This window comes from Xiphophorus maculatus, chromosome 6, assembly GCF_002775205.1.
Source record: "Xiphophorus maculatus strain JP 163 A chromosome 6, X_maculatus-5.0-male, whole genome shotgun sequence".
NCBI lineage: Eukaryota > Metazoa > Chordata > Actinopteri > Cyprinodontiformes > Poeciliidae > Xiphophorus > Xiphophorus maculatus.
This window is the reverse complement of record NC_036448.1, coordinates 24,478,476-24,498,957: the sequence shown is the minus strand read 5'-3', so window position 1 is coordinate 24,498,957 and position 20,482 is coordinate 24,478,476. Positions and strand designations below refer to the sequence as shown.

Below are 20,482 nucleotides of genomic sequence, written 5' to 3'. Positions count from 1 at the left end.
GATAAAGCATTTCAAAGACGACTCACCTGAGAAATTAGAATCAATGTTAGGATGAGGCTTGTTTATCAGTCTAAAAGTAACTTTTTAAACTTAATAGTTTTAATTTAGCCCTCAATTATGTATTAATAATGTGTTTTTTATTGGTCTGAAGTCAAATTTTAATCTTAAATGTTTTGTTTTCATTAACTTTAAGTGCAAAGTCATAATTGGTAAAAGTATAAGCTTTAAAAACAAAAATCTGTGTCTATTTATGTAAAGGGTTTGAGTTGAGTTACTGAAATAAAGGAGCTTCTCAATAACGTCCCTATTTATTGTATGACTGTATTTATGCGTTTCGGAGGAGCGAGTTTTGGTTCAATGGAGCAGAGGTTTGGCACAGACATGTCACCAAAAGAACGCCATCAAACAGTAAAACACGGTGGAGGCAGCATCATGGTGAGGGTTTACTTAACTTCAGACTGAAATAGATTTTTTGTCAAATTTAAGAAGAATTTTAAAAAACGAGGAATGTGGATGAAATTTGTTCTCACAACCTGATAAAATAGGAGAACTTCTGCAAGTTAAACGGTGCAGGTTGACAAACTGCAACCAAAGAAGACTGAATGTTGGAACTAAATAAAAAGATCCAGAACATTTTCAATGTTTGTTGGTAACTTTCTTACTCTAATCAGGTTTATTGAAAGTCTAATTTTGTAAATTTTACCTGAAACAAGAAAAAAAAAATTCTAAATATTTTATACGATCTCATTTTTGCAGCAATCTGGCTTCTCAGGCAGGAGTGTGTAACACGTTCTAGATCAGGGGTGTCCAAAGTGTGGCCTGGGGCCAATTGTGGCCCTTGCATCGATTTTATTCGCCGCTCAACTGCAGTTGAAGATTGATACAAATTTGGCCGGTTCAGCACAACTGGATGACAGAAAATAAAAGTTTTTATCTGAAATCAGAGTAAAATTATTACCGATAAAATTTCCTTGCAATGACAAATGTGAAGTGCAGCACAAATTATTAATGTGTTTATATCAAAGCAGCAGAAGTAAGAGTTTTAGTGAAAAGCTCACTTTGCTGAAGCTTTTAGTTTACTTATAAACTTGGCTAAATGTAGCAAACGTGTTGAAACAAATTCTGTTCCTATAATTGAGAATACATTTTACTAAATGCCTTTCCTTTAATAGAGCAGACAGGATTTTTTTTTTTTTAAATACGATAACATTCCTTTCCTACAAAAAACCCCCAAAACAAACCAAAAAAGTGGACGTTTTAGCCTGATTATAGCTTTTTCTATTTCCATGGCCTCTAAGTGCTTCTGATTCGATGACAAAAGGTTTGGACAGCCCTGTTCTAGATTCTCTGTAACAGTCAAAGGTGGAAGGTTTTGTTTGAGGGTCCCACATCTTTTTTTTTTTTTTTTTGGATTTCTAGCTTCAGACATTTCTCACACAACTCACTCACATTTTTATTATCATAAGACAAAAAGTAGATCCTACGACGCAGTATTAAGGCCATATTAAGAAAAAAATTGAAAAAATAAAAGAATGAAGGCATAGTAATCTGAGAATAAAGTCAAAGTATTTTGAGAAATAATCAAAATAATACGAGAAAATTCATAATATTACTAGAATAAAGTTGCACGAGAATAAAAATACAACTTTATTCTGTATAAAGTCTCATACTGACTTCATGATAATGGTGTCACCATTATGACAATAAACTCATGTTATTAGAGTAAAATTGTACAAGAATAAAATAAATATGAGAAAAAAGGCAGGATTTCAAGTCATATTATAGAATAAAGTTGTACAAAATTAAAGTCAAAATAATATAATAATAAAGTCATAATATTATGCCTTTAGTCTTGCAATACTATGACATTATTCTCCTATTATTTTGACTTTATTCTTGTATGAATTTATGAATTTTCATAATATTATAAATTTATTCCCATAAATGTGTTTTTTAAATAATTTTTTAGCATGGCCCTAACACTCTGTCGTAAGCCCAGATGGATTCTGCTCAGTAAAACAAACAAACAAACAAACAAGCTGTGGTTCATTGGCTTCTTTCATTTGGTTCTGGCAGCCGCCGGCGCCTCAGCTGTAGGTGTGGATGATCCTGTGTCGCTTCAGGTGGTGCATCATAATGAAGGACTTCCCGCACTGCGAGCAGCTGTAGGGTCGCTCGCCGCTGTGTGTGCGCTGGTGCACCCGCAGGCTGCTCTGCTGCGTGAACCGCTTCCCGCACTGTCCGCAGCCGTACGGCTTCTCCCCCGTGTGCGTCCGGTGGTGGATGCTGAGGTGGGACGAGCACTGGAAGCTCTTTCCGCACACGCTGCACCAGAACGTGCGCTTCCTCCTGTGGCTCTGAAGGTGCAGCTTGAACTGGTGCAGGCGGCTGAAGGACTTGCCGCACTGGGAGCAGGCGTAGCCGCGGGAAACAGGGGCGACGGGTTTGTGGGGGGTGTGAGTGTAGAAGCAGCTGGTGGTGAAGGCGTTAGCCGGCTGGGTGGCGTTCACTCCGTCCTCGGCGCCCGCCTCCCTCTGCTGTTCCTCCTGCGGCGGGCCCAGCTGGGCGGCGTGGGAGCTGCTCCGCTGCAGGAACAGCTGCTCCTTCTGCTTGTCTTGCACTCCGGGCTGGAAATGCGACAGCTGCGCGTCCTTCTGATACTCGCCGCCGTACACCCCGTTGCACTGCTCCTGGACGCCGGGCGACTTACTGGTGTTGGACGCCATGTTCGTGGCATCCGAGTGCTCAGAGAAAGAGCTGGAATATTCCTCCACCACGCTGGAGAAATCAGGAAACCCGGCGTCGATTTCATTCCCTTCGATGATCGATGACCAAAGCTGACTTTCCCGCTCGTCCATGGGATAGTCGACAGCGGTGGGAGTCTGCTTCCCCACGCGGTGCTGGCATCCGTCCTGTCTGAAGGACAGCTGGTCCTCCTCCTTCTCTGTCTTCACTGTGAACTGGAGGCTGCTGATGTGGACTGGCGGCTGGCCGGAGCTGAACGGGCCGCTGAACTCTGCAGGCTTGAGTCTGGTAACATCTGGATGGATGACCTGCTGGCTCTCCTGAGGAGGATACGGGACAGCACTGCCTGGAAAACAAGACATGAGTCAGCACTTTCTGCCTGCAGAGAGAATAAAGAGAAAGTTAAAGGGGCAAAATTATGCTTTCCAGCAACATAGTGCCATTTTATAGCACAATCAAGTAACTATGCTAACTTCAGTAAAAAAAATGCTACATATATCAAATATGTTTTCAGATTTACAAATGTTTAAAACAGATTGTGTGACATTTTTGGACACTCTGAGGCAGTTTGAACATCCATCAAAAAGAGAAATAACACCCATTTTAAACATGCCAGCTTCTTACAAAACAAATTAGGTGAAAAACCTTTTTGTGAGAGTGCCTGAAGCATTATTTTTATCTTTATTTTTCGTTGTGGTTGTGTAAAACCAGGTGTACTCACCAATGGCTGCAGCAGAATCACTGATCCACAGCGCCTCATCTGGACTTTCTTCCTTAATTGTGAAGGAAACACTGGACCCTTCAATCTGAGGAAACTACAACAACAAAACAAGCTGTTAACATCTGTAACATGTTGTTGTTGTTGTTGTGAATTACTAGTTTTAAGAAGATTTTAAAAAAATGAAGATTTATTTTATGCTTGTGGCTGCTTATTTGTTTAATCATCTGGGCCTGAATCAGATCGTTTATATTCACTACATAGGTGCATTGAATTATTATATAGAGATATGTTTCAATTGGAAATCTAACTTAACATGATTTTAATAAACGGAGCTGAATTTAAAATACTTTACAACAATCCAGGTTGTTCACATTGGGGATTTTTTTTTTGTCTAGGCCCTTTTAGTTAATTCCAACCTTTATACATGTGTATTTCGCTAAAGAACAACATCAAAGTTTCGAAAAACAGAAAAAGAAACACTTACCTTTAAGTCTCTAGTGGGATGTGAAACGTTTCTTCCTAAATCAGTTCCTCGATCCATGTAGTTTTCTAGGTGAAAATAAATGATTTTGTTATTAAAATTAGGCCACAGGTAGAACAAAAACATATATATTTCAGGAAAATTCAATTGAGTGCAAAGATTTCACAAAAATGTTTTATCTTAACAGGCTAATGAAGTGATGCTACTGATGAACTCGTGCATTGAAGGAAACAAAACAGCTGAGCATCTTACCGAATCCCCGCTGCAGCTGCGCATTCTTGCTCTCCATCAGCAGCAGCTTCCTCTTCAGCATCTCATTCTCGCTTTGTTTGCGGGATATTTCCAGATGCAAGAAGGCACATTTGTCATCCACCAGCTTGGAGATTTGTGCCACTGCTGCCTTCACCAGGACCTCCATTATGGAGGATAACTGTGTCTGGAAGGGAACGCACGAAGCCATGTTCACGGGTTTAATGTTGGAAGCAGGTAAAAAAAAAGGTGTAAGTTCCTCCGTTTTTCCACAATGTATCGATAAATTACTGAAAACAAAACATAAGACGACGTGATAGACAAGCTTTACATCCCTGCGTGTTTGTGGCAGCTAGCTTACAGCTTTCTTCCGTGTGGTGGAGAGCTCTGCCGTAAATACATGAGTAAGAGCGCACTCGAACTTACCGCTAGAGGAAAAGGAAGTTTCCACCACTTTTACTGTCGTTAAGTCAGTTGACGACGCTGTAGTTTACTCTTGATACAGCAGTCCAGAAAAAGGGCAATATCTGAGCTTTTTTTGATAAGCGGTTCCAAAATGTAGGGTCAGGGAACTCTTTGTGGGACAGTAAACACCAAGGAACGGGTCCTGACACAATTCTGCTTTCTATTCCCTACTATATTCACTTGTATTTGAATCAACTTAAAAGGAGTGCAGGGTTTTCAGTGTATGTTAAAAGATATTATATTATATATTTTTTATATAAATATATTTCCCTCGTTATTTTGCACATGCATTCAAATGCTACAGGAACATGTTCCCACCATTTGCCGTATAGAAGTGTGTGTGCGCCATTAACCATTTGAGATACAGTAATGTGAATAAGTACAAATATCCTGGTTTTGCTATATTTTTGTCTCAATTTAATCACATTTTAATATCAAAGAAAGATAAGCTGGATAAATACAAAATGTAGTTTGAAAATGATAAATAATAGAGAATGTGAATAAAACAGATTTGCAGAGTTTTAGGAAAATGTTTGATGAGTCTCTGGAGTGTTTTAGAGCTTTTTTGATATATTGTGAAACTAGACATGTTAAAAAATTTGCTTTGATTTTCTGCTAAAAATGTAGAAAAAATATGTAAATGCTCTTTTACTTTTTACTACTCAATTTTGGAAAAGAGTGTGAGATGTTTTGATGTAACGTTTAAAAAAAGTTTCCTTATAATTACAAAAAAAATACATACAAGAAAGTAAAATAAATTCTATAACATGAATTCAGTTTAGAAAAAATGGGAAGGTGTAACACAAAATCAGGAACAATCATTTGTCCAAACCTATAGAACCACACAAACTTCAGAAATCATCTGATGTTTATTTACAAAATACAAAAAGACATAAAATTGACCATAATCATACTTACTCAACATATTCAACTAACACAAATGATTATCATTGTCGTTGCCATGTAAAGACAGTAACTGATCTCATCAGATGTTAACAAAATACAAAATAAGAAATGAGGAAGCATTACAGTTATAAGAGACAATAACACTAAAGAGGCAGACTATGGAATCTGTTGCTATTTAAATAATTTTTGTACCTTTATTTTACCAGAAAATAACAACTTTAACTGTCACCTGGTACAAACAAAAACAAAAAGAGAAGAAAATCTTTCATATCAGTCAGGTAAAATTGTGTTTGTTTGATCAAAGTTTGACTCTAATCTCAAAATTCTTACTTTTTTGACAGAATTCTGAAAGAATTAATCTCATAATTCTGAAATTAAAGTCAGAATTCTGGTGAGAAAACATTAATCGTCCATTTAAATGTGCAAAGTGTAAATATAATGCTGTATTCATGCCGTATGCATACAAAATATCTCCACAGTTCAAAAACAGCATTTAGTCTTCATTTTCACATTGATCGAAGCCTTAAAACATAACCTTACTTTTCTATTATTACAGGTTTACGACATGATGTTTCCATGGAAACGAATTTAGCAACCTTGGTACATATTTACTGAATAAAGTAAGACAAACAGGATTATCTGCTTTTCTTAGTTGGACAGACTTTCACCGGAAGGTAACTTGAATAAAAAAAATGTTTTACCTTAAAAGTTTATAATATAAATACTTATTTCAACACCAGTTAAAATATGGAGAAACCTGAAATCTGATTCACCAGAAATGGGCTTTACTGTGTTTTTTAACAATACAAACACTGATTTGATTTCAGTAAGGATGCCAAGTGAACATGTAAATTCATTGTAAATTAAATTACACACTCCCAAGGTTGTTTAATATCAGGACAATCCAGTTAGTTTCACGTATTAAAATAGTTTAAATATAACCTAAACCAACAATAACACACATTCTGTATTGTTAATATTTAATAAACAAAGATGAAGCCAAAATAAAAAAGTGTAGAAAAATGCACACACTCACATAACGGTAATTTAGGGTGTTTTCAAACCTGATAGTCCAGTAGATGTTTGATTGGGGGCCAAAGTTGCAACATTTGTTACATTTCCAGCTGATGTGGTTTGCTTTCACACTGCACTGTCAACCAAACCAAACCCTAAGAGAACCTGTTCTTCTCTTCACCTGTAGGGGTGCTACACCTAGAACAACTGAAGGAAACAACGCAAAAACCTCTGAAGAAGACACTGAACGCAACTTCCTTTTTTAGAAAATGTAAACAAAAATGGAGTAGCGTCAGATTTTAGAGGTTGTATGATTTCTCTTTTGTCTTTGTCTATCGCTAGACTCTCATGTTAGTTTTGACTGCGTTTACCCAGAATGCTCTGCGCTGTAGTTCGCTTCCTGCTTTTGGAGCAGACTCCGGTCTGCTTGGCGTTCACATATTCATTTGAACTGCACCAGAGTTCACTTCAACCGAACCATAGATCTAGATTTTTAGGCGGATAAGAATCAACACCTCCGCAAACAAACTAGACTATCTAAGCAAACAAGCTAGAATTAGATTAAAGAGGACTAAACAGGACTGGTGTGAACGCACCCTTAAAGACACCAGTTGAACCAACAGTTGTGTTTTTGAACAGTGGGAGGAAGCTGGAATACACAGAAAGTTGCTTTCTCTCAAAGAAGAAAGCTTAATTTAGTCTGTTTCTAACCAAACTGTAATTAAACTTTAATATTGAACACTGAAACTGATCTGGAGTTGGACTTTTTGTCATTTTTTTTATCATTGAACATTTGGACTTGTGGGTGATTCTGTAGGGACGTCCACTCCTGGGAAGACTTGCAGATGTAAATAATCATGTTCTCTCCGGATTGATCAACTACAAATTTCCAAGCAGCAATTGCCTCTCAAAGGTCATTACTGATGTCTTTCCTGCCTCACACTGTATTAACACACACACACACACACACATACACCCCTCCCCCCCACGCTCACACACACAATTACAGAGCAGCAAACTGCCAAACACTTGCTGAAAACCAAGCAATCAAGTGTAGTTGATTAGCACCACTTGGCTTTAACTTTGTTTAGTTTCTACATGAAGCTTTTTTCATTTTTATTTTGGCTTCATCTTTGTTTTAAAAATAACACTAAAAATGTTTTTGTAAACTTAAGGGTACATAAATGGGAGGGGGAAAAAATTAAAATTTTTATTATGCCCTTATACATAAAGTTCTGTAGTTGAGAGAAGGTGTACTTTCCTTTTGTCACAGCTGTGCAATGGGCTCATATTTCAGGGAATATGTATTTTTTCGTAATTATTTTAGGAATATGGTCTCAAGTAATAAGCAGATGATTCAAATGTGATTTCGTTTCACCAAAGCTCTACATTTCCAGAAGGTTTCTTGGAAATGAACAGATTTTTTTTTCTTAATTTTACCAACAGACAAAAACAAACAAAAATCTGAAATTATGTTGGTAAACAGGAGGTATTAATAATTCTTTATGTTTCCTTTGATTTTTCTTTATAAAAAATATACAGTTAAAGTGACAAAAATGTGGCTAATAAGTAAAATTAATGTTTTATCTTTTTTTTCTTGCAGCTAAAAACAGTGAAAGACAGTGAAAATGTACCAAATATAAAACTGCCATATTTATTTAGCATGTAGCTTAAGGTGCAGCTTCAGGATGCTCAGCTGGTTGAAAGTTTTTCCACACATCTCGCAGCTCAACGGCTGCTCTGGGAGTTTCTCACACTGATGCTCCTGGAAAATATGGAAACTGTCAAAGCTTTGCCCACAGCTGGAGCAGATGTAGTTCTGTCTGGCGGGGTCTGTGCTGCAGCTCTCCTCGAAGCTGTCCGATGCTTTCAGGGTAAACTCGTAGACGCCATCTTGGTTCACGCCGTCGCCGCTCTCCAAGCAGAAATCCCTTCCAGCCAGATCGTGACTTACATTTGAAGTCCTTTGCTGCAATCCCACAGCCGAAAATTGATCCTCCTTTGCTTTGTTGTCTATAAAAGCCAAATCCTTTGAGGTGCAGCCCTGCTGCTCACTGGCTCCCCCTGCAGGAGAACTGAGGTGGTACTTCACATCTTGTAAAAGTACACAGACTGGTTGATCTGGGCTGTCGATGCTTTCCTCCACTGCAGACGTCCACAGTAAACTTTTGTCTGCTGCTGCGGCTCTGTTGTCCGTCCCCACCTGAGACACGGAGAGGAAGTTTTCGTCGCTGGGCTCCAGCTTCACCGCCAGCGGCTCCTCCTTAATGGAATGAGCGTACGCCGGGGCGGGAAACGGCTCGTCCGCAGCTGTTGGCCCGTTACTGGTTTCCATGTAACTCTCCATCAGCTGATTGTCGGACACCGAGAACATCAGGTGATGGGCCTCCAGCATGTCTGTCGTCGTCCCTTTATGATAAAAAATAAAATTTAATTAAAAATTAGCATAAAAACATGTTCTGGATTTTTTTTTAAACAGAAAAGTGTTCTTTTATCTGGATTTGTAGACTTTTCTCACAGTAAATTTCAAAATGGCTCACACACCTAACTGGTATTTTATTCCGTTTGTGTTTATTGGTCTGTTATTTCTTGTGCAAATGTTTTCTTTTGTTGATGTTTTTGCTTTTTTTAATAGAACTATGTGTACTGTCCTGTGAATTATGGTGTTTTGTTCACAGCACAAAAGCTGGGAAAAGCCAGTAAATTTAGCCATTGTGCTAATTCCTGAATATTTACAGTAAATATTCAGTGCCAGTTTTTTGGCAAAGTAAATTTCTGCCAAAAAATTTTTTAAATAATGTGGTAAAGTTGATTAACATGCACTGTCCTAATCAAATAAACTAAAGTCTGTTGTTTAACGTTATAAAATATAAGCCAACCTTTTATTTAAATTATACAGATCAACAACTCATTGACACATTAGAAATAATAAATATTCATTACATTGGAAAAAATCCAAACAAATCATGTTGCATAAAAGAACCTTAAAAGTGGACATGAAAACCCATTGTAGCATATTATTTTAGCTGCTCTAGAGAAGGACAAGAGTTTTTAAATCCCATAATAGGAGCATTTTTTTTTTAATTTTCAAATTTTAGATGCCAGCAAGTAAACCTTCCAGTGTTTTTCATCATGTAAAGAGCCTTGGTGTCATCTTTGGCCAGGACATGTCCTTTAAATCCAACATTAAACAGGTTTCTAGGACATCTTTCTTGCACCTGCGCACTATTGCCAAAATTAGGACTGTGATTCCCCCCAGAGTCCTGCAGGGAAACTAGTCCATGCATTTATTACTTCTAGGCTGGACTACTGAGTATCTTTACCACCAAAGGAAACAGTAAAAAAAAAGAAAGTCCCTCGAATGTTTCAAAAATGCTGATGTGAGAATTTAAAAGGAAAACACTTTAAAAACTTTAATCATATTTCTTTTTTTCCCTCTTTGTTGGGACCCAGTTTAATCCAGGCTAAAATTAAAATGATTATTCTTACAAATAAAACTCTTAATAATCCAGGTCCATCATCGATTAGAGGTCTGATTGGTCCTTATCGCTGCTGTGTCCATTTTTATTTGCTTTCTTGAGAAAATCAACTCTTTTGATCAGCCTTCACGTCCATCTATAGTTTCAATAATAAAACAAAATTGAAAATTCCTACCCTAAGCCCAACCCTCCTTCCAATCCTAATTCTAACGGTGCGTTCACACCAGACGCGTTTTGAGAGTCAGGCGCGCCGGATCACACCTGGAGGCGTGTCGAGGACCCACTGCGGCGCATTTTGAACCGTTTGATGCATCAAACGGGTCCAACTTTGAATGTAATGTATTTGAATGCATCATTATGCCTTTTCCATTATATTACTTGAAAACGGTCACAACACAACAATGTTATTGTTTTTCACAATAACTTCTGGGACAATTTAATGTTCAGTAAAATTTGTCGTCATGACAGGCCTAGAAATAGTTCTAGAAAATATTAGAATTTCTAATTAACAAAAACAATACATTCCAGATAAAAAAAAGTTTATTCTTAAAGAAGAAGAGCTTCAGTTACGTCCAATCTGTTGAAATCTTACCGTTTCTATGAGTCTTCATGTGACCTTTGAGGCTGCTCTTCTGGTTGAAGCACCTCCCGCAGATATGGCAGCCGTACGGTTTCTCCCCAGTATGAATCCGCAGGTGTCTCTCCAGGTGTCCGGCTCGCTCAAACACCTTCCCGCAGTAGGTGCAGACAAAGCATTTCTTTGGTTTCAGAACTCGAAACGGACGGTTTTTCCTCTCGCTGAGGTGGTTCGAGGCCTCTGTCGCGTCTCGCAAGTCGGGGTTACTGGAGATGATGACCGACCCTGAACACCCATAAGGAGTCTGAGGGACGGTGGAGGTTTTTAGCTGCCCGTACATTTTTCCTTGGACGGAAAAGTTGCTATAGGAAGTTTCCTCTGGTGGCTGGAGTAACTGAGTAATGGCAGGGAAGGAAGACATGTTCTGCGACGAGCTGTTTAGAAACTCTGTCGGATTGTTCTGTAACCTGGATGCCCACAGTTGGCTGCCTTGATCCACTGATGTTATGTTTTCACCCATGTTGTCAGCTCTGTTTGTTGCCTGATTGTTTTCCACATGAAGCTGCGGTTGAGTAATATTTTCCTCGACGGGCTCAGATTTTACCTGCACGGATGATGGCAGAACTTCTTCAGACTTTGTTTGGCTATCATCGGCCTTCACCTGGCTAACCTCTTCAGGCCGATGCTGTTCCATACATGGATTCACCTGTGGGATTGGGATTTGTTGGCTCATCTGGACCTCTCCTGGTCTCGTCTGAAGACCTGAAGCACAAAAAATAAAAACAAAACTTTTACTAACACTTATTGTAAGTTAATAAAATGACTGACTGTGCCGTTTAGACGTCTACCTAAAAATGAATCCTTTCAACATCAAAATAAAATTACGAGGATGTAAAAAAAGTGCCATCAAACATTCTGACGCCGTTTGTCAATTAACCGAATTTTGCAGTTTCACCATCATGAGACACTTTTCTCAATCCAGTCTAGATTGATTAATTTCTATCAACAGATTGCTTTTTTGTGTGCCTTATTTTGATTTGTATATCAACTCATCACAGTTAAAACTAGACTTTATTGATATATTCCAGAAAGATTCAAAGTATAAAACACCTCAGAAAGAAAATAGTTGAGTCCCTCCTGGGCACCAGTTATATTTAATGATTTTTTGGATATCTTGACCGATTGCAAACATATTCAGGTGCAGATCTACAAAACTGACAGCAGCAAATGATTAAAGCCAATATAATTATTGAGAGGACTTCAGATTCTAAAGTCATCTACTACAAGAGAAGAAAAATGAATGGAAAATGTTAAATATGTTTAACAGGTTAAAAGTTAAAGTAAGCCAATACAAATAAGCATTGATCCAACAGGTCATGATAAACGTACGACATGGCGAGTCCTACAGTAGATCCCCACCTCCTCCTGATAAGAAACAAAACAATATTTGCTTAAGGCTGCACCTTAGAAAAACAACAAACCCTCTGGGAAACACTGCAGAGGCAACTTGAGTCTGGTCTGAAAATATACAGGCTTAGCAGAACTAGAGATGTTTGTCCATGTGGGCTGCATATAAATTCATTTTTACAGATTTGGTGGTTCAGAAAAATCTTAATTAAATGTTTTTAACATGTAAAACTTGTAAAATCCTCCTTTTTAAAAATCTACTGAATTGTAAAGGATTTCTGACTCCTAAACAGAACTTAGAAATGGAGGATGTAACTTCATAACACAACTGAGAAAGAATCAAAGTTTTTTTGTGATTTGTGCATGCATAAATATTATAGACAGATAGACATATATATATATATATATATATATATATATATATATATATATATATATATATATATATATATATATATATATATATATATATATATATATATATATATATATATAATTGGTGCTTTAATCTTCACAACAAGCACTATCTTAAAATAAAGACATGAAAGTGACTGGAAAGGTTTGCAATTTTGTCTTAGGAAAATCTACCAGATGCACTTTTGCTGCATATTATGAGTCAAAGTCAGAGACTTTCACCTAAACGTCTCATCAAAACACTAAAATATTTAGACCGGTCTAGACTAGACATAAGCGACACCCTGGGTTTTTCGTTTTTGAGTCTAAAATTAGGAGGCAAGTTAGAACTGCTCCACATCTTAAATGTGCTTCAAACAGAGAGGAAAGTCTCAGTTTTCCAGTTAAATATAAATGCAGCATGCTGGCAGAGGTTTAGTGAACCAGCCATACAGAAATACGTAATCCTCCCTAATGCAGTAAATCAGGCTCTTAACTTTTTTTTATATATCTTATTCCTCGTATCAAAGAGAAAACTGCCTGAGTGAGCTCTCACTGCAACGTGACAGTTTACATCAAAATCAGAGGAAAAGGAAACTGAAAAAACCCAAAACATCCAATTGTTACACAAACTCCTTCAGTCTTCCAGTGAAGGAAGATATGACTTTGTTTTTTTCTACTAAAGTGTTTCCAGAGCTGGTGATAACTGGTTCTACACAAACATCCCAGCAAAGAGCCGGTTGGTTTTTCCGCGGCCACAGAGCCAACACAAAGCCACATCATTACATCATTTTGAAGGGCCTCTCCATGTTTGATCCTCCCACTGGTGAACACTGAGTTTCTGCAGGGGCCACAGTGCAGGGAGACAAATTATGGTAAAGCAGACGGGTTTAGAAACAACAGCTCAACGTCTGGATGATGTTTGAAAAATGAGCTACCCACTGTAGCAGGATTAGGACTGGAGAAATAAATCAAAAACAAAATATATCATGGCAGACAATCAGCTCAATATTTAGAATATCTACTGAACTCCCATCCAAAACTGCAAAGCATCCTGGAAGACGTAGGCAGAGGAAAGTCTGTAGCAGCTCAACCTAAGCAAGATTGCTGGCATCAACTAACTCACTCTCTTTTTGGCTACCTAGCAACTCACAAATTCTTTGGTTACCTAGCAACAACCTGTTGAGTAACTTGCGCAGCAGCAGTTTAAGACAAATCAGGCTCTTTATTTGGATGGAATAAAAACTGTGGATAAAACGGTCACGCTGCAAACGTAGCAGTATTTCAGATCTTTATAACAAAAACAAGAAAGGCTTATATCATGATACGTTTCTCAGCCATATCGTCCAGTACTAAGCAGGATTTATAAATATTGATAAAATATGAAACTGTGTTGATAGAGTGATAAACAGTACCAGGAAATGGCCAATGTGTTTACATTATTTATTGCAACTGGGGATGTTAAAACAAAGATGATGAGAGACAGTAGCTGCGTTTCCACTGACCATGAAGTTACACAAACTGGAATTACAAAATTAGATTAGCCTAATGGAAACGCAAATTTAAAAAAAAGACGTTCTTTGATAAAAAAGTTTTTACGTTAGAATAACGTGGTTTTCCTGGACTTGGAGAAATGTTCCCTGATTTCAAAACTTTGGCCAAAGTGGTGCTAAAGCTCAAGATAAGAGGAGAGAGTGAACTGAGAGGTAAACACAACCAGAGAGATTTAAAATAACAATATGACATGGCTTTCTGTTAACCCTGTGGCTTATTTTTAATTTCCTTTTGGGATCAGTAAAGTATATTTGAATTTGTATTGAATTTGGCTGTGGAAAATCAAACTGGCTTCTAACTGTTGTAATTGTTTGTGAAACCAGTCTATAGAAAATAACATGACCAAACTAGTGATAAAACAGCACTGTGTGTAACTCAGCTGTGATTGCATTGTTTGTTTTTTTCATGTTATACCCCTTACTGGGTAAAAAGGAGCTAACAAAGGAAATTTACTTGCGTTCAAAGCACGGTTATACTTGCCTCTTCTGTGAATCTTCATGTGCTCCTTAAGGCTGCACTTCTGGTTGAACCGCCGTCCGCAGATCTCGCAGCGATATGGTTTCTCACCCGTGTGAATCCTCTTGTGTCTCTCCAGGTGTCCGGCTCGCTCGAAGCACTTGCCGCAGTACGGACAGATGAAACCTTTCTTGAACATCAGCCTCTTCACCGTCCGCCTGCGCACAGTGTTCCTGTACTGGTTGTAACCCAGCAGGCCGCGGCTGAAGGGGCTCTGTGGAAACCCGCCGGAGCTGCTGCAGGACAGAACAAGCCCGCCATCCAACGAAGGCTCGGAGAGACACGACAAGGAGTTTTGACCTAGAGTTAAGTATTCAGAGCTGCTGCCTCCAGCCTCCTTCGGCACCCCTGGCCTCCACTGCCCACCTCCATACAGAGACCCTTCAACTGGCCTGTCCAGCTGTCCTCTGCTGTCCTCGTTTCCCTCCTTCACAAGTTCACCTTTATTTTGTGCTTCAGGTACAGATGGCATGCTATGGTTTTCCACAGAGGGAACCTTCTCAACCAAGATCTTCTCATCTCCAACACCCCTCTGACTTTCTGTGGAAAAGACGGGAATCTTTATTAAAATTCACAAACCCAAAACAGTTAGCTGGATTATGACGATGCAAAACAATAACGGTGTAACAAGACCTTGCGATATTAAAGCATCACAATATTTCTCATGTGAGGTAAATGCTATCTCATGAGCACTAGCCACCTGCGGCCACTATGACTTTACCAGAAGACGTTTGAACAGAACTACACTTAAATCATTAGTTTGGCAGCATTTTGGGTTTCCAAATGCAACAGAGCGACAGACAAGACACGATAAATGTGCAAGTATTCCAAGATGTTTAGATGCAAAACGAGGTAGAAAGCATTGCTATAGCAACCGCTGGATGGATTTTTAACGGTACGTTAAGCTATATAAAAATCACAACACTATCAGCTGCAACTGGTGAAATGTCACATAGTAGACTATGGTCTGAAAAGATGAAAATAAATCAGAAAATGAAGGATCAGTATGTTAAATTTGTTGCAAAATTTATGAAAATAAAGGCTTTTTGGAGCATAAATTTGATCTTTGAAGTTTTCCTGACGATAATATTAAAATCTCATACAGTCTTGTTCTCATAAAATCGGTATTGTGTCTCGTCTTGTGAGTTTTAGGAATTTTGCACCCCTACAAAACAAATATTATCCTCATTCCTGGTCTATTGTGACATTATGTTGCAATAAACCAGAATTTGTCCGAATTTGAGTTATATTTTGGAATAACCTGGTCTACTGCAGTTATATGATGAGTTTTAGGGTTATTAGGATTTTGATGAATATGGTGCAACAATTAATCTGGTGTATTCTTCGCTGCCATGGTATCTGAATGTAGAAGTGGCCATTTATTGTATCGTTTATCATTTATTGTGATAGATTTCAAATGATAAAATTTTGATTCACATCCAATTAATGATGTCTAAAACCTTTAAAGCTGTCCATATTGTTGGAATTGTTATTTTTACTTCAGTGTTTTTTCAATGAAAGTAGTATCAATAAATAGGAAGATATGATTAAATGCAGTTACTATGTGCAGATAAATGATAAAAATCACACTTCTTTATGTGATAAAGCATAATGACCCTACCAATACAGTCAGAGAAACTATGGATCAAAGCATCTTTGAGTGCTAAAATGGCATAGTCAAAGTCCAGGCCTCAATCCGAATGAGAATCTGAGGCAAGACTTGAAAACTGCAGTTCACAGGTGCTGATTTTGCGAAGAAAAATGTGCAACTCCTCAATTCTCTGTAATCCAAATGAAATACATGGAAGCTTTTAAAATTAATGGGACACTCGGTGAAACGAGAACATCTTGACCCAGAAATGTAAATAAAAAACGGAGAATGTTTCGTTTCAACCTGATTGTAGCTTATTTAGAAATCATTCGCAGCTCTGTAGTGTGTTTGAGATTGTGTTTCTGTCACAAGCGGACATCTTAGTGTTTTTTTGTTTGTTTGTTTTTTGGGTTTTTTCTTCTGTCGCTCACCGTTTCCTCCGCGGTGCTCCAGCCGGTGGGTCTCCGCCTGCCGCGCCGCCCGCAGCTCTCCATGCAGGACCTCCATGCTGCTCTTCAGCCTCTCGATCTCATCCTCCCGCTGGCACATCTCCAGCCGCAGCACCACCATGCCGTCCTCCACAACTTTGAAGATCTCCGCCACAGCTGCTTTGGCCAGGGCATCAACCACGGAGGCGATCTGGGAGCGCAGAGCCACGCCGTTCAACATGATGATCCAGCCAGTCCCTGAAAAATTTGTGTAAACTTTAAAAAACCAGGAGGGCGGAGGAACCGTTGGGCTTCAGCGGGTCTCCGGCTGGCGGTAACAGACAGTTAGTTAGGCCCGCTGAGCGCTCACACGCTGCATTTCTTTCCATTTGCTCTGTGGTGTTTATGAAGCCAGATTTTAAGCTAGCAACAGTTAATTGGTGCCGTAAGAAGACATAAACAACGCAAGCCCTTGCTTTACGGAAGTGATGACATAAAAAAAAAAACCGTAATACGCGGAAGAAAGGCGCAGGTTCTTCTAAACTACCTTAGGTCAGGAATCGCTAAAACTCTATCATCTTAGCAACCAATCCCAGAGCATCCCAGAATTGTAATGACCAATCGCAGCACAGCATCTTTTTTTTAAATAACATTATTTGATTTTGAATACATTTTTTTTTTCACAATCATGTTTTAAAATTCCACAAAAATAGACTAATATGTAATTATGTCACTGATTAAAGTTGATATCCAGTCAACTATATAACAAAATAAAAGTTATAAAGCTCTTCATGAGAATTTTGACAAATTTTATGCTCTTATTTTTTTGTCCATAATCTTATTTTTTCTCCAGTTTCATTTACAAACTATTATTTCAAAGTGTAGATAGGAAGCAATTATTCGGTAAATTTTGAGATACTTTCAAATAATTGTAAATAATTAATTTGTAATTATGGGTAGGATAAATTAACTATAAAATAAAAGTTTTATTAAATTTCCATGTAATTTTTGTAATTCAATTCAAAATGATTTATTCTACAAAGAGTGATAAAGTTCAGGTATTTTTTTTAAATTGATGATTTTGACAAATATCAAAGAATAAAACTCAAAAATTCTGTTTTGCAGAAAAATTTAATATTACCACTTAAATAAAGATGGTGAGAAAGATCTCACATCTTTCCCATTTAATTCAAACATAATTTTGAATAAAATGAACTGCCATGATTGATGCAACTCAGCAGAAACATCCAAATATGTAACTGGTAATAAATATTAGAGGAAAAACAACAAAAACTCAGAAAAAAAAGTCTATACTGAGAAAAAAACACTAAGGAAAAAGTTGTACAAAGCACAAAATGTTTTTATTGAAATACGTGTAAGTTTAAAGCCATAAATGGTGACATCCAGACAAAACAACATTTGCATTTATTAGATTTGCTTTAACACAAGATAAACATTTTAAAAATCCCTTTTATCTACAATAAATCAGCATTTTGCTCAACATCCAAACATATTTCTTAAACAGCTGGAGATTTATTATCCATGCTTTAATCTGAATCACATTTTTGCCTTTGTTGTGGATTATTACGATTAATAAATACATCTTTCCGTTTGATGCAACGGTTCAAACACTATTGGTGCTACCGTCCACGCAGGTGGATCACCTGGTGGATTTTGAGGTTTCCCAGCACGGTGAAGCTCTTCCCGCACTGCCTGCAGCTGAACGGTTTCAGCCCGCTGTGGAAGCGCTCGTGTCTCAGGCAGTTGTCCTGCCTGGAGAACTTCTTCCCGCAGATGCTGCAGCTGAACGGCCTCTCCCCCGTGTGGACCCGCTGGTGCGTCTTCAGCCGGGTCTTCTGTGTGAACGACTTCCCACACTCGAGGCACCTGAAAGGTTTGGAGGCCTGGTGGGTGCTCTTGTGCTCCTCCAGCTGAGACAAGCGGAGGAAACTCTTGTTGCACACCGAGCAGATGTAGACGCTCTGATTCCCTCGCCACATGGTCATAAGCCTTTTTGGTCTGCAGTTCATTTTCCTGTTGATAATCTCTTCATTTGATCCAGAGGATTCTGCCTGTGTATAAAGTGAAGCTGCTGACGGGCCTCCAGACTCCATACAATCATCCCGAACGACACCAGGAAGCAAATCGTCTTTATAGACAGACTCAACAAGCACAGAGAGCTCTTCTTTCACCGGTACATTAAAGCAAACATCTTCTCCTTCCTTTCCTGAAGGTAAATATGTACTTCGCAGGTCATTAGATGGAAACATCTGTGATTGCTCCTGAACTGCAACAGAGCTTTTCTCAAACACTCCACAAGCCGGCCAGATGGGGTCGCCTCGATCCGGTGCGTCCGTTGCTGCATGCTCGGTTGTTTCATCAAACCGAAGTTCACCTTCTGGCTCTTGCTTCACATCAGGACTGATCTGAGTCTCGCAGAATGAATCAGCAGTTTTTAGTTCAGGATAATCCCCGTCAATTTCAGGATGCTTCTCCTTATCTGCAGCCAAAAGAAAACAATAGCATGATGCTTACTATCTGAACATGTTCAAAACAATAAGTCCAGCAGAACCTTCGCCTACGTTCACACAGCAGGTCTTCATGCTCAGATTAGATTTTTTGCTGAAATCTGATTTTATTCATATACCAACTGTAAAGTACAGAGGTGGAAGTGTTATGTTTTGGGAATGCTTTGCATATGCCTGTTGTAATAAGCAATAAAACAATTAATCGCATGATAAATGAAAATGATTATTGCGCTAATTTATGATAAAAACTGGATGATAAAACTCCTCAGGCTGGTGTTTTGGTCTCAACTTTTCAACAGCAATTTTTGCTTACAGAGACTTTACAATTAATTATATTTGTTGTTTCTGTTGTTTGTTTATTAATTTTGGATATTCAAAATGTCCTCCTGTTCCAGTATTAGATGATCATTAGAATTTCAAGTTTATTTGATCTTTGAGAATTTGTTATTGCACTATTATGCCATTACCATTATATTACTTGACAATAAAGTGAAAACAATTATATTACCTTTTATTGCAATAACTTCTGGGAATATAAATATCATCCTGCAAAATGTGCTATTGTGACTTTGCAGCAACAGTACCTGCCCAGCTCAACAACACTGAATCCACCACGTTTTATCATCAATCATGCAAGAACTTCCTCAAGCATCTCACATCTATAAACGAGGGAAGGACAAACTTTACTCAGACCGACTACAAGAAGAGTTTCGCCTTTAATCTCCAATATGTGTAATTATTAAAATAATGAAACACGACATAGCTTTAGACGAATTTAACGGGAATTTAAAACAATTATTTTACCTAACGTACTTCTAAGGTAGATGTTAAGAAGACCTTGTTAATCAGTTATCCGTCTGAATTGAAGACATTTTGAATGCAGTTTGGTGTTTCCTCCTCTCACCTCTCCGCGGTTCCTGACCCGCCGCTGCTGCGGTCTGCACCTGTTTCTCGGCTGTAGCTCGCCTGGCAGCCGCTTCCTGAGCTTTCCGGAGCTCAGCCTCCGTCCTCTTCAGCTTACTCCGGAGCTCCTGGATCTCACTGTCCCTCCTGCTCACCTCCAGCCGCAGAGCCACGCTCCCCTCCTCCACCAGCATCGTTATTTCTGCCACCGCAGCTTTGGCCAGAACATCCATGATGGCGGCCACCTGCGTACTGAAAGCTGAGGGAAAAGACATCCCGCTGGAAGAGTTTAAAAAACTCAACAGAAGTGAAGTTTTGGCTTCCTGTGAAGATGAGAATCAGCGCCCCGTCTGTTTTATTTTGATTTACTTCCGGTAAATTCGAAGCCGGAAGTGAGGTAGACATCAGTAACCGTAAAGCCTCTAATGTAAGCGAAATGTTCGAATCCCTCGCTGTACTTCATGGCATCGTTGACCTAAAATTATCTCTTTATTAGACATACGTGAATGTCTATCTAAACGTCCA

General features: G+C 38.6%; 1 protein-coding gene across 1 annotated transcript; it reads right to left on the bottom strand.

The window, feature by feature from the left end:
- Window positions 1–1,579: 1,579 nt before the first annotated feature.
- Window positions 1,580–20,326, bottom strand: LOC102221715. Its single transcript, XM_023335234.1, has 10 exons — window positions 19,959–20,326; window positions 18,168–19,026; window positions 16,530–16,837; window positions 14,472–15,047; window positions 10,653–11,399; window positions 8,239–8,990; window positions 4,200–4,548; window positions 3,951–4,015; window positions 3,467–3,560; window positions 1,580–3,091 (listed from the first exon to the last, which is right to left on the bottom strand). The coding sequence occupies exons 1-10, from the start codon at window positions 20,230–20,232 to the stop codon at window positions 2,088–2,090; spliced, it is 5,028 nt and encodes a 1,675-aa protein (XP_023191002.1). The 5' UTR covers window positions 20,233–20,326; the 3' UTR covers window positions 1,580–2,087.
- Window positions 20,327–20,482: the final 156 nt, after the last annotated feature.

What these genes read in the sequence shown, in the direction of transcription:
- LOC102221715 (XM_023335234.1), bottom strand. Translation starts at nt 20,232, where the DNA reads ATGTCTTTTCCCTCAGCTTTCAGTACGCAGGTGGCCGCCATCATGGAT. An exon ending in ATCCACCTGCGTGGACGGTA is followed by an intron (nt 16,838 to 18,167) that starts GCACCAATAGTG and finishes GACCCGCTGAAG; the next exon opens with CCCAACGGTTCCTCCGCCCT. An exon ending in ATCCCACTAGAGACTTAAAG is followed by an intron (nt 3,561 to 3,950) that starts GTAAGTGTTTCT and finishes TTGTTGTTGTAG; the next exon opens with TTTCCTCAGATTGAAGGGTC.